This window comes from Chaetodon trifascialis, chromosome 19 (genome assembly GCF_039877785.1).
Source record: "Chaetodon trifascialis isolate fChaTrf1 chromosome 19, fChaTrf1.hap1, whole genome shotgun sequence".
Classification (NCBI taxonomy): domain Eukaryota; kingdom Metazoa; phylum Chordata; class Actinopteri; order Chaetodontiformes; family Chaetodontidae; genus Chaetodon; species Chaetodon trifascialis.
In genome coordinates, this window is record NC_092074.1 from 2,222,994 (window position 1) to 2,236,703 (window position 13,710).

Genomic DNA, 13,710 nt, shown 5'->3' on the forward strand with positions numbered 1-13,710 from the left:
AATGTTTATTATTCCTGTAATTACTACAAGTGAGATAGTGACAGAGATTGTGGCAGTTTTGTTAAATGTTCTTTATTTTTATTTTTATTTTCAAGAAAAAACTAGAAACTTTGTCTGAGGAGCTGAAGAAGAAAAGTGACTTTGCAGAGGAGCTTCAGAGTATGGTATGTGTGTGGTGTGGTTGTATTTATTCGTTTTTGGTTTGTTTTGTTTTATAATTATTGTTTTATTGCCTGTAAAAATCCTAACGGTACAGTATGGAGCCAGTCCATAATATGACAGCAGAGATTTTAATTCAAGGTTAGAGGTCTGGAATGATTGTTATTCATTGATTGATTCATTTGATTTGATCTAATTCATACATTTCCATTAGGTGTAGAATCTGTGATTTAGGAGCTGATAGCAAATTGTCTGAGACAGTGAAACATTAATGTGTGAACTCATCAGAAACCACACACAGCACTCTCTCCAGCAGTTGCCATGATAACATCAGTTGAAAGGGATACAAGCTACCTTAAAACCACGTTCATCTGGGACAGGATCGCTGTGAATGATCCCTAACTAAACTGTGTATTCAACATCACTAATGCATTACTGATTAATAGAAACTTTCTTTTTTAAAAAGGAAAACAATACACTTCATAATGTAATATAGCCTATTTATAACACAACATATGGCAGGAGTCCTCAAATGCATTTCTCCAAGGGCCAGAATCTTTCAAAGCAGACACTGTAGGGGGCGGAACTTTCAAATAAAGAAAATAAAACAAATTTGTTTAGGCTGCACTAGCCCATTGTTGTGTAATATTTTCACCTTCTTACAAAATTTATGTTCTTTTTATGAATCTGTATCAGTGTAAACGGACTCCCAAAAAGCATGGAAAATCCAGAATTATAACTTGATACATAACAACGAAATGAAAGCTGTTGACATCAGCGATCATAATCAAATAAGTAAGCAGGCCAATTCTGTCGTTTTACCTCCTTGCAGAACGGTAAGGACCTGGTGCAGGAAGTGGCGAAGCTTCGTCGCTCTCTGGATGACGCTGAGGGGGTCAGCAGAGACACAAAGAAGGAATGGGCTGTCCTGCGCAGTCAAAACATCGCTCTGGAGGAGACAGCTGTAAGTGGGGTTAACACCCACAAACAGTCGGACAGTTTACTCATCAGTTAAAGTGCTAATTTTAATGTTGATTTAACTTAACGGTTTAGCCTGAAAAAGATTTGCAAGTTGCTTTTAAATTAGAATTTTGTTGTATAGAAGAGACGCGTTGCCCTTGTGGCTTCGGTGTTAAGACTGCTGTCTGTAAACCACAACTTCCTTTGCTCAAATCCAATCGGGGACATGTTTCTTGCATCTCTCTCTTCCTCTCATCTAATGAAGCCATAAAATACTCAAAAGATTGCATTTGTCAGATCAGTTATTTAGTGTCAGTGGATCAACCTTGGGTCATTTCAACACCTGTGGCCCAGCTGGTTTGGTTCTAGTCATGTTCATTTTCACACTGACTTATGATCAGCACTCCATGGACCATATGGAGAAAATCAAAACATATTTTACTGTTTATAAGTTTATTCCTGTAACTGACAGCAAAGCATGTTGCACTTTACTGTGCCTTATATTCTCTGATGTCACTAAGAGCTCACCAAAATATAGGTGGTTCTGAGCATTACCAGGACCTACCAAAATCTAGTTTGGAATCAGTGACAGTGACACCTGTTTAGCACATGGTCTTCTGTTTGGTTCTGTGTGTTAATTGTCTTCATGATTTTGTCATAGCTGTACTAGTGACACCTAGACCAATGTCAGTGTCGTTTTTACTTAATGTTTTTTGTCCTGGTGTTCTCTCCAGGCGACTCTGACTGCCAGCCACGAGAAGATGGACAGTGAGGTAAACAGCCTGCGCTTTCAACTTGAGGCAGAGAAGTCACGCTGCAGAATGATGCAGGCTGACCTCCAAAAAGAGCTGAAAGCTGTGTTCGATGAGAACGCCAAGCTCACCACTCTGCTCGATGGAAAAGTCCCAAAAAGTAGGTTTAAAGTCGGGGTGTTTTTATACTATAACTCTGCTGATCTGATGATTGTGAGTGCGTACATTCAGTCTGTAAAATCATATGTGAGTTGTGAGATGTCCTCTGTCTCCAGATCTCATAGACAGTGTGGAACTTGAGAAAACAGTGGCTAACCTGAACAAAGGGCTAATGGCATCTCGTGAAGCAGAGGGAGCCCTCAGAGTTCAACTGGAGGAACTGGCTTCATACCAGGCTCTTCCAGATAAAGTGGACCATTTGATGAAGCAGGTCAGTCCTCCAGACGTCCTCGGAGGACTGTGTCAGATAGAGATGAAGAGAAAGAGCACAATGCTGCTGCAGAGGAGACGGAGAAGCTGCTCTCTCCAGTGCCATCTGGAGATGAATGCATTGCTTTTTCTGCATGTTAAAATGACAATACAGTTCAGTTCATGTTGACCGATGAATCGTGCCATTCTCTCATGACGTTTCTGAAATTAGTCTTATCATGTTAACTTCTTGGAAGCTGTTACCATTTATTTATTTATTTTTAATTTAATTTAAATTTTTTTTAGCTAAACCAGCTGTCTTGTGCCCCTGTTTAAATCACTTAAGCCCATGTGTTGTTTTTGGATTTATAACATTTTCCCTCATTTTTAGGCTGCAGAGACAGAAGTTATTCTGCAATCTCTTCAAAACGAGCTCCAAGAACAGAAGCAGAAAAACTCAGATTTGGTGAACCTCTGTGAGCAGAAGGACTCTGATGTGAGTTGAATGTTAGTGAAGCAGTTTTTCCTTCCACTAATCTTACATTGTCAGTGTTGGGACTGATTTTTGTGGATCTTCCCAACAGATGCTGAGTCTGTCACAGGAGCTTCAGTGTATGCGGGATGAAAAAGAAACTCTCCTGAAGGCTGGTGTTCAGAGCTCTGCAGAGGAGGAGGAGGAGAAACTGCTCTTGACTGTGGCTTCCCTCACTGCAGAGAGAGACCAGCTCAAGATGGACCTGCAGGAGAATGTTGAGATGGTGTGTTGTCATGTGACTGCTTCACCAGTCTCCATTTTAAAAGGCATTCTTTTCTGTCGGCTGTGTTGGGCCTCTGCTGTTTGGTTTTTTTTTGGCTCTTCATGTCAAAAGCAATTTCTTTTTTACCAAACAGATGATTGAGAACCAGGAGGAGCTGAGGACAGTCCTGGAGAAGAATCGTGAACAGAAGGAGCGGCTCAAACAGCTGGAGACTGCACAAACATCTAAACCTCCCAGTGACATGAGCGCACAGCAGGAGCTGCAAACACATGTGAGTTTCCTGATGAAGTGAGGAAAAACAGATCTCTTTTCACAAAATGAAATCTTACATGATGCCATTCCAACAACTCTAACTAATAAATGCATTCTTTGTTACATGCGCACATTTGTTTCCATACCAGCAATACTGAAATTTGACTTGATTCAGTACCTTTCTTTGAGAACAGCAAATATGTTTGTTATACAAACTCCTTTTTTTCATGTATGAGAAGAAATCAAAATTCTCAAATGTTAAATCAGCTGCACAATAACTTTGCAGAATGATGTCTGACCAGACATTTGATGCCAATTTTAAACACTTGACCATATCAGGAAAAGAAAAAATGAGAGTTCAGAATGAGGATGAAAACTTCAAGAACCAGCAGCTCCTCCCACTTCATAATTTTTTACTCAGTGCTAGATAAATGATATATAATATGATCTCATGCAAGAAGATTGAATATGTCCTGTGTAAATAATTTCTGATAAGAAGTGTTCACAATTTAACAGGTGAAGACTCTGGCTGAGGAGCTTGAGAGTGTGCGAGCAGAGAGAAACAGTCTGTGGACTGAGAGGATGACCAATACACAGACTCACAGTGAGGAGATGGAGAAGCTGCTGTGCAGAGTGACGACCCTCAGTGAGGAGAGAGATCAGCTGCAGGAGATACTGGAAGGACTGAGACAGGAGAAGACGCAGCTCAGAGCAGAGCTGGAGGACAGGATGGAGATGGTGTGTTAACACTGTTTCTTCTTCAGTATTCTTTTTCATGTATGACTGATCATTTCATTTCTATTGAATCTCTGTCTGCCCACAAAGCAAAAAGGAAAAAGTGAATTGTCTTCTGTCACAGGTTGCACAAGCCCACAGTGACTTTAAGCAGTCAGAGATGCTGCCTTCAGAACTGCAAGCACATGATGAGGCAGTCACCCAACTTCAGCAAGAGGTAACAGCACTTGAATTCAAATCTTATCGACACCACAAAAATCCCACAAAAAGACCCAAATCAACAATAAATGCCATTTTGCTCCCCAGATAGAGCATCTACAGGCTACTCTACAGGCCGTCAGTGAGCAAAAGAGCCAGTTGGAAGGTGATCTGCAGCATAACATGGAGATGGTGAGATGGTGTTTTGGTCAAACTGATATCTAGTGTTTTGGAATTTAGATGTGATGACACTGTCAGTGATGTTCAGTGGCTTTTGCCCACAAACCTCTCTATATTTTCCTCTTGCACGGATTATTGGAAAACCTTCAACTTTTCTTCTCATTTGTAGGCTTCAGAGACTCAAAGCCTTCTACATTCACTTCAGCAGGAGCTCCAAGAGCAGAATCAAAAATACAGTGACCTGGAAAGACAAAGCCAAGAGACACAAGCTCAGCTACAACAACAGGTTTGTTTCCTGTACATATTTCACTGAAGCTGTATGTCTAGAAATATTTTTTACAGAAGTACTTTTGCCCCTTTGATGTTGATATTGAATAACAGAGTGTTCTCTTATTTTAGGTCTCAGAGACTCAGTGTCTTCTACATGCTCTTCAAGAGGAGCTCCAAGAGCAAAAGGAAAAGAACTCCAATCACATGAAACTGTGTGAGCATAAGGAATCAGACTTACAACAACAGGTGAGCTGAAATATAAATAAAGGGTATTTTTAAAACTGGTTCTCCATTGTCAGAGTTCTGGCTGTAATTGTAAATCTTCCCATTGTAACAGATGAAGACTTTGAGCGAGCAGCTTGAGATTGCACGAGCAGAGAGGGATGCCCTGTTGTATAAGACAGAGACTGTGTGTCAGAGCTCCACAGAGGAGATGGAGAAGCTGCTGTGCAGAGTGACGACTCTCAGTGAGGAGAGAGATCAGCTGCAGGAGATACTGGAAGGACTGAGACAGGAGAAGACGCAGCTCAGAGCAGAGCTGGAGGACAGGATGGAGATGGTGTGTTAACACTGTTTCTTCTTAAGTGTTCTTTTTCATGTATGACTGATCATTTAATTTCTATTGAATCTCTGTCTGCCCACAAAGCAAAATGGAAAAAGTGAATTGTCTTCTGTCACAGGTTGCACAAGCCCACAGTGACTTTAAGCAGTCAGAGATGCTGCCTTCAGAACTGCAAGCACATGATGAGGCAGTCACCCAACTTCAGCAAGAGGTAACAGCACTTGAATTCAAATCTTATCGACACCACAAAAATCCCACAAAAAGACCCAAATCAACAATAAATGCCATTTTGCTCCCCAGATAGAGCATCTACAGGCTACTCTACAGGCCGTCAGTGAGCAAAAGAGCCAGTTGGAAGGTGATCTGCAGCATAACATGGAGATGGTGAGATGGTGTTTTGGTCAAACTGATATCTAGTGTTTTGGAATTTAGATGTGATGACACTGTCAGTGATGTTCAGTGGCTTTTGCCCACAAACCTCTCTATATTTTCCTCTTGCACGGATTATTGGAAAACCTTCAACTTTTCTTCTCATTTGTAGGCTTCAGAGACTCAAAGCCTTCTACATTCACTTCAGCAGGAGCTCCAAGAGCAGAATCAAAAATACAGTGACCTGGAAAGACAAAGCCAAGAGACACAAGCTCAGCTACAACAACAGGTTTGTTTCCTGTACATATTTCACTGAAGCTGTATGTCTAGAAATATTTTTTACAGAAGTACTTTTGCCCCTTTGATGTTGATATTGAATAACAGAGTGTTCTCTTATTTTAGGTCTCAGAGACTCAGTGTCTTCTACATGCTCTTCAAGAGGAGCTCCAAGAGCAAAAGGAAAAGAACTCCAATCACATGAAACTGTGTGAGCATAAGGAATCAGACTTACAACAACAGGTGAGCTGAAATATAAATAAAGGGTATTTTTAAAACTGGTTCTCCATTGTCAGAGTTCTGGCTGTAATTGTAAATCTTCCCATTGTAACAGATGAAGACTTTGAGCGAGCAGCTTGAGATTGCACGAGCAGAGAGGGATGCCCTGTTGTATAAGACAGAGACTGTGTGTCAGAGCTCCACAGAGGAGATGGAGAAGCTGCTGTGCAGAGTGACGACTCTCAGTGAGGAGAGAGATCAGCTGCAGGAGATACTGGAAGGACTGAGACAGGAGAAGACGCAGCTCAGAGCAGAGCTGGAGGATAGGATGGAGATGGTGTGTTAACACTGTTTCTTCTTCAGTATTCTTTTTCATGTATGACTGATCATTTAATTTCTATTGAATCTCTGTCTGCCCACAAAGCAAAATGGAAAAAGTGAATTGTCTTCTGTCACAGGTTGCACAAGCCCACAGTGACTTTAAGCAGTCAGAGATGCTGCCTTCAGAACTGCAAGCACATGATGAGGTAGTCACCCAACTTCAGCAAGAGGTAACAGCACTTGAATTCAAATCTTATCGACACCACAAAAAGACCCAAATCAACAATAAATGCCATTTTGCTCCCCAGATAGAGCATCTACAGGCTACTCTACAGGCCGTCAGTGAGCAAAAGAGCCAGTTGGAAGGTGATCTGCAGCATAACATGGAGATGGTGAGGGGATGCTGTTTTGGTCAAACTGATATCTAGTGTTTTGGAATTTAGATGTGATGACACTGTCAGTGATGTTCGATGGCTTTTGCTCACAAACCTACTTTCTACTTTTCTTCTCATTTGTAGGCTTCAGAGACTCAAAGCCTTCTACATTCACTTCAGCAGCAGCTCCAAGAGCAGAGTCAAAAATACAGTGACCTGGAAAGACAAAGCCAAGAGACACAAGCTCAGCTACAACAACAGGTTTGTTTCCTGCTACATCCACTGCTCAAAAAAGTGAAGGGAACACTTAAATCACACATCGGATCATGATGAACGAGTTATTCAAGTTGAAAATCTTTACTGATTTACATTGTATAATTTGTTGAGAACAAAATTATATAACACTCAGTGGAAACCAAAATCATCAACCCATTGAGGGCAGGATTCAAAATCACATCGAAAATCAAGTAAAACATTGAAATCACAGGCTGATCCAACTTGCATGAATTTCATGAAGGCAACTCATAATGTGACTCAGTAGTGTGAATGGACCCCACGTGCCTTTATACACTCCTCACAACATCTGGACATGCTCCTGATGAGTCGATGAATGTTGTCCTGAGGGATTTCTTCCCTGACCGGGATCAGGCCATCGGTGAGCTCCTGGACAGTCTGTGGCGGTACTTGGCGGCATTGGATGCATCAATACACCACTTCCTGTAGGTGCTCAATTGAATTTAGGTCAGGGGAATGTGATGGCCAGTCAGTGGCATCAATGCCTTCGTCATCCAGGATCTGCCTACACACTCTAGCCACATGAGGCTGGGCATTGTCCTACACGAGGAGGATCCCAGGGCCCACTGCACAGCATAAGTTCTGACAATTGTTCTGAGGATTTCATCTTGGTACCTAACAGCAGCCAGGGTATGATTGGCTATGACCCGTCACCAAATCGCTCATGCTGGATGATGTTACAGGCAGCATAATGTTCACCACAGAGTCTCTAGACTCCTTGACGACCATCACATGTGCTCAGTGTGAACCTGCTCTCATCTGTGAAGAGAACAGGGAACCAGTGGTGGACCTGCCAGTTCTGGTGTTCTCTGGCGAATGCCAGTCGAGCTGCATGGTGCTGGGCTGTGAGCACAGGTCCCACTAGAAGATGCCAGGCCTTCATGTCACCCTCATGGAGTCTATTTCTGACAGTTTAGTAAGAAACATGCAAACTAGTAGCCTGTTAGAGGTCATTGTAGGGCTCTGGCAGTGCTCCTCCTGTTCCTCCTTGCACAAAGGAGCAGATACCAGTCCTGTTGCTGAGATGATGCCCTTCTGCAGCCCTGGCCAGCTCTCCTTGTGTAATGGCCAGTCTCCTGGTATCTCCTCCACACTCTTGAGACTGTGCTGGGAGACACAGCAAACCTTCTTGCGATCACATGTATGGATGTGCCATCCTGGAGGAGCTGGACTACCTGTGCAACCTGACTGGGCTGCAGGTATTGCCTCATGCTACCAGGACACTAACAGAACTCAAAACTAGAGAAGAATCATTCAGGAAGGATAAGGAGAGAGCAAGTGTCAATGGCCACCACATGCAAAACCATTCCCTTTTTGAGGGTTACGTTGCTTTTACCTCTCTATTGCACTTGTTGGCACTTTCATTTGTACCAAAGCAGGTGTAATTGAGTCACAATCACTTTTGCTTCCTAAATGAACAGATTGATATCCCTGAAGTTTAACTGACTTGATGTTATACTTTGATGATAAAGTGTTCCCTGAGTTATTTTGAGCAGTGTGTTTCACTGAAGCTGTATATCTAGAAATATTTTTTGCAGAAGTACTTTTGCCCCTTTGATGTTGATTTTGAATAACAGAGTGTTCTCTTATTTTAGGTCTCAGAGACTCAGTGTCTTCTACATGCTCTTCAAGAGGAGCTCCAAGAGCAAAAGGAAAAGAACTCCAATCACATGAAACTGTGTGAGCATAAGGAATCAGACTTACAACAACAGGTGAGCTGAAATATAAATAAAGGGTATTTTTAAAACTGGTTCTCCATTGTCAGAGTTCTGGCTGTAATTGTAAATCTTCCCATTGTAACAGATGAAGACTTTGAGCGAGCAGCTTGAGATTGCACGAGCAGAGAGGGATGCCCTGTTGTATAAGACAGAGACTGTGTGTCAGAGCTCCACAGAGGAGATGGAGAAGCTGCTGTGCAGAGTGACGACTCTCAGTGAGGAGAGAGATCAGCTGCAGGAGATACTGGAAGGACTGAGACAGGAGAAGACGCAGCTCAGAGCAGAGCTGGAGGACAGGATGGAGATGGTGTGTTAACACTGTTTCTTCTTAAGTGTTCTTTTTCATGTATGACTGATCATTTAATTTCTATTGAATCTCTGTCTGCCCACAAAGCAAAATGGAAAAAGTGAATTGTCTTCTGTCACAGGTTGCACAAGCCCACAGTGACTTTAAGCAGTCAGAGATGCTGCCTTCAGAACTGCAAGCACATGATGAGGCAGTCACCCAACTTCACCAAGAGGTAACAGCACTTGAATTCAAATCTTATCGACACCACAAAAAATCCCACAAAAGGACCCAAATCAACAATAAATGCCATTTTGCTCCCCAGATAGAGCATCTACAGGCTACTCTACAGGCCGTCAGTGAGCAAAAGAGGCAGTTGGAAGGTGATCTGCAGCATAACATGGAGATGGTGAGGGGATGCTGTTTTGGTCAAACTGATATCTAGTGTTTTGGAATTTAGATGTGATGACACTGTCAGTGATGTTCAGTGGCTTTTGCCCACAAACCTCTCTATATTTTCCTCTTGCACGGATTATTGGAAAACCTTCAACTTTTCTTCTCATTTGTAGGCTTCAGAGACTCAAAGCCTTCTACATTCACTTCAGCAGCAGCTCCAAGAGCAGAATCAAAAATACAGTGACCTGGAAAGACAAAGCCAAGAGACACAAGCTCAGCTACAACAACAGGTTTGTTTCCTGTACATATTTCACTGAAGCTGTATGTCTAGAAATATTTTTTACAGAAGTACTCTTGCCCCTTTGATGTTGATTTTGAATGACAGAGTGTTCTCTTAATTTAGGTCTCAGAGACTCAGTGTCTTCTACATGCTCTTCAAGAGGAGCTCCAAGAGCAGAAGGAAAAGAGCTCAGATCATTTGAAACTGTGTGAGCATAAGGAATCAGACTTACAACAACAGGTGATCTGAAATGTAAAAAAAAAGGATATTTATAACTGATTCTTCATTGTCAGTGTTCTGGCTGTAATTGTAAATCTTCCCATTGAAACAGATGAAGACTTTGAGCGAGCAGCTTGAGATTGCACGAGCAGAGAGGGATGCCCTGTTGTATAAGACAGAGACTGTGTGTCAGAGCTCCACAGAGGAGATGGAGAAGCTGCTGTGCAGAGTGACGACTCTCAGTGAGGAGAGAGATCAGCTGCAGGAGATACTGGAAGGACTGAGACAGGAGAAGACGCAGCTCAGAGCAGAGCTGGAGGACAGGATGGAGACACTGCAGACTGAGGTTCGTGTCTGTATACAATGACACAGCTGTCAACAAAAGGGATACGATCTTCAGTATCAGGAAGAGTTTGTAGCAAAGATTTTTGCAAATATTTAAAGGATACAAATGAATAATCAGCCCACATCACCTTCAACAGATCGCGCAGCTAAGTACGTGTCTGCAGACTGTGACTGAGCAGAAGAGGCAGTTGGAAGGTGATCTGCAGCACAACATGAATGTGGTGAGGCAGCTGGTCATCATATGATCCAGATAAGGTGTAATTATTCAGTTTTTGTCAGTTTTGTACTGAGTGTTCTAAGAATTTTGCCCAGTTCATTTTGGGAGTATTATTGTGGATTTCCACTATCAGATATTCTGATACATTGCCAGTTTTCTAGTTTTCCTTGTGTTTCTGTTCCTGATGATATGATTGTATATTTGACTGACAAAAGGCTTCCACAACACAAGAGCTTCTGAAGTCAGTCCAAGAGGAGCTATGTGAACAGAAGCAGATGAACGCTGATCTGGAGACACTGAGTCAGGAGAGGGACCGCTCTCTGGATCAACAGGTTAGTGTCTAACACCTTGCTTTGTTATCAGTTGAAATAATTAACTTTTATGAAACACTTGTTTTCAGAGCATGGTGATCCATCTCACTGTTCTCTCCATCCCAGATAAGGACTGTCACAGAGAAAGTGGAGATCATTGAAGCAGAGAGAGACCGTCTGCTCTCTGAGAGGGAAGCAAACTGTCAGAGCTCCACAGAGGAGATGGAGAAGCTGCTGTGCAGAGTGACTTCTGTCAGTGAGGAGAGAGATCAGCTGCAGGAGATTCTGGAAGGACTGAGGCAGGAGAAGATGCAGCTCAGAGCAGAGCTGGAGGACAGGATGGAGATGGTACGTTTGTTCAATTTGAAATTAATTCTATATATTTATTTAAAGTTATAGGTAACAGAAACAGTTAGCCAGATTCTGTCCAAAGCTCACACATTAACATGTGATATCTGCATAAAAGCTGCAGAAATTCAAAGTGTGAGAAGTGGTTTTAAGGAATTTGAAGTTATTGGAGAACAAAACATGCACTGTTTTCACCCTAAATTTATTATATTCACTGGAAAATAATTTGCTTTAAATGTCTTTAATCTGTCCTCTGAAGGATGTTTTGTGTCAACAATAATTATGAAAGAGATGAGAAGGCTTCTGAGATGGTGGATGACATTGTCTCTGTCACTGTCTCTGTTGTTGCTGTCAGATGCAGCAGCTCGAGCAGCAGCTACAAACAAACAGAGAGAAACAAAGCTGTGTTGAAGCTCAACGCGACGCCTCACAGCAGGTTTGTCAACAGTCCAACTTGAGAGATGCGTCTTTTTTGTTTCAGTGTTTCACAATCTTTATTTAATCATCTAGTCTCATTGAGATTATCACGGTCCCTTTTTGTAACTGAGTGACCCGAGACATCACACAATAAAACATGGCCAGTCACACATGGGCACAATTAAACACCATAAAAAACAATCACATCTGTGAGATCTGCAATTCAAAGTTTAAATTCATCAAATGAGGTGAGACTAGAGATGATCAGATGAAGACCTAAAGTCCTTTGTAAAAAAAAAAGTTCTGGAAGGGAGTCTCAAGTTTAGTATTCACTGGTGTGGTATAAAGAATAAGCCAGTCCTGGGATCAACACTGATGATCGCTAGTTTTAAATTAAAGAAGAGATGTAGGTATCTTAAGCAGAAGATATTTATTAGAAGACATGATTGTGTGTAGTTCTCTTCTTGTTGCTAGTGAGGAACAGTCTACTTTGTCATATAGTCCACAGTAATGAGCAGGATATTTGTCTCCTGCACTGAAACACAGGGCACAGCGGTAAACTGCATCAAGCTGTTTCACAGTGGAATGAGCAGCATGTAAGGATATCTCCACTTGACTTGACTTGATATTCAGGATATCTCCACAATCAAGCACAGACACTGTGGTCCATCTGTCCACATGAGAAAAAACCTTCTTTATTCTCAGATAAGTTCATTGTCATCTTCAGATTCTGTGCCAGTTGTTCACATGAGGTTTAAAAATTTACAAGACTGAACAATTTCAGTTTCAGTACCAGGATGTGTTTGGATGGCAGGAAGATGTAAAGTGGAGAATTTAATGCATTTGTCTTTTCAGCATTCTGAACAAACAAGAGGTTCTGCAGAGATGTCTGAAAAGGCAGATTATAATCTCAATATACGTTAAATTGGAGAAAACCCATGTCCATACAAGATTTATCATTTGCATAAAAATAGGTTTGAGGGTTTTTTTTTCCCCTCTTCTCCTTTCAGTTGCTTAGTGAAGCGAACACAAACCTTTCAGCACTCCGAGAGCAGCTGAGCAATTTAGATCAGAGCACCAGCGGAGTCAGGGAGGCAGCATTGTTACGGCTGCAGGACTCAACTGGGCAGATTCAGGTAATTCCATCAACAAATTTTGATTAATCAGCAGCTGAACGTCATTGACATTCTAACAGAATTACAACATGTAATTGCAGGAGTCCTTCAGAAGATTCCAGCACTTCATAGACACTTGTTCCAAGTATAACTCATCAGGTCTGGTCAGTGCCCTGAAAGTGCAGTGTTTCCTGAAGCAGTCTTATCTGACCTCCCTACCAAAACCTACCATGAATGCCTACACTACAGTCTGTCAGTTGGGGCTGCAGACTTTTCAAAGTCTGGGGAACTTTGTGGTAAATTTCATGTTTTATTGTGTTCTTAAAATTTCATAAAGGTTTCACTCTTCTGATCAGGCAATAACCTGAGAACTCTGCTTCCAGGAGCACCTAAAGGTGCAAGCCCAGATCTACAGGAATCTGTTTGAGGAGTTGGTGAAGAAAGACTTGGCTGTTTTTGAGGAGAGGCGTCTGCAGGATGTGTTGCTGTGCAGAGTAGAGGCACCCAGCTATTCTGTTAAAGACGAGGACTTCCACACAGTGTGGGATCACAGACTGACTGAGCTGCTGGAAAAGAGGCACCTCTACCTGCAGGTTGGTTCTGCTGCTCTTCTGCTCCTCTTTTGATAAAATCAGAATGTTTTAAGACCCATTTGGACTGGAGTAACATTAGAGGAGGGACATAGGGAATTAAATCACTAGACACCTGAGTCAAAAATCATATTCCTTCTCAGTATGAGAAGCATCATTGATGCAACAACACTGATACCATTTAGTTTGACTTACTCTTTCCAAGGATATCATTGTCTCTGATCCCAAGAATAATCACCCATAAATCCACTAAAAAGGTCATAGAAAAAACATGCTTCAGAACTTGCCTGAGAATTTTAATGTTGTGCTGACAAAATTTGACAAATCTAGGAAAAAACAGTTAGCTGTACAGTATCTGTAGCTCAGCTTTGGATGAGCTCT

At 41.9% G+C, this 13,710-nt stretch overlaps 1 protein-coding gene across 1 annotated transcript in view; it reads left to right on the forward strand.

The window, feature by feature from the left end:
• Positions 1-13,710, forward strand: part of cenpe (centromere protein E) — a 34,547-nt gene that overhangs the window by 12,683 nt on the left and 8,154 nt on the right. The window contains exons 20-49 of the mRNA XM_070987920.1: positions 96-164; positions 992-1,123; positions 1,854-2,031; positions 2,147-2,301; positions 2,671-2,775; positions 2,864-3,037; positions 3,171-3,308; positions 3,806-4,027; positions 4,149-4,241; positions 4,331-4,414; positions 4,572-4,688; positions 4,802-4,918; positions 5,010-5,231; positions 5,353-5,445; positions 5,535-5,618; positions 5,776-5,892; positions 6,006-6,122; positions 6,214-6,435; positions 6,557-6,649; positions 6,728-6,811; positions 9,661-9,777; positions 9,891-10,007; positions 10,099-10,332; positions 10,469-10,552; positions 10,764-10,880; positions 10,986-11,207; positions 11,563-11,643; positions 12,635-12,760; positions 12,841-13,035; positions 13,123-13,332. Coding sequence (XP_070844021.1) covers positions 96-164; positions 992-1,123; positions 1,854-2,031; positions 2,147-2,301; positions 2,671-2,775; positions 2,864-3,037; positions 3,171-3,308; positions 3,806-4,027; positions 4,149-4,241; positions 4,331-4,414; positions 4,572-4,688; positions 4,802-4,918; positions 5,010-5,231; positions 5,353-5,445; positions 5,535-5,618; positions 5,776-5,892; positions 6,006-6,122; positions 6,214-6,435; positions 6,557-6,649; positions 6,728-6,811; positions 9,661-9,777; positions 9,891-10,007; positions 10,099-10,332; positions 10,469-10,552; positions 10,764-10,880; positions 10,986-11,207; positions 11,563-11,643; positions 12,635-12,760; positions 12,841-13,035; positions 13,123-13,332 — 4,119 coding nt within the window. The remainder of the gene's footprint in view (positions 1-95; positions 165-991; positions 1,124-1,853; positions 2,032-2,146; positions 2,302-2,670; positions 2,776-2,863; positions 3,038-3,170; positions 3,309-3,805; positions 4,028-4,148; positions 4,242-4,330; positions 4,415-4,571; positions 4,689-4,801; positions 4,919-5,009; positions 5,232-5,352; positions 5,446-5,534; positions 5,619-5,775; positions 5,893-6,005; positions 6,123-6,213; positions 6,436-6,556; positions 6,650-6,727; positions 6,812-9,660; positions 9,778-9,890; positions 10,008-10,098; positions 10,333-10,468; positions 10,553-10,763; positions 10,881-10,985; positions 11,208-11,562; positions 11,644-12,634; positions 12,761-12,840; positions 13,036-13,122; positions 13,333-13,710) is intronic.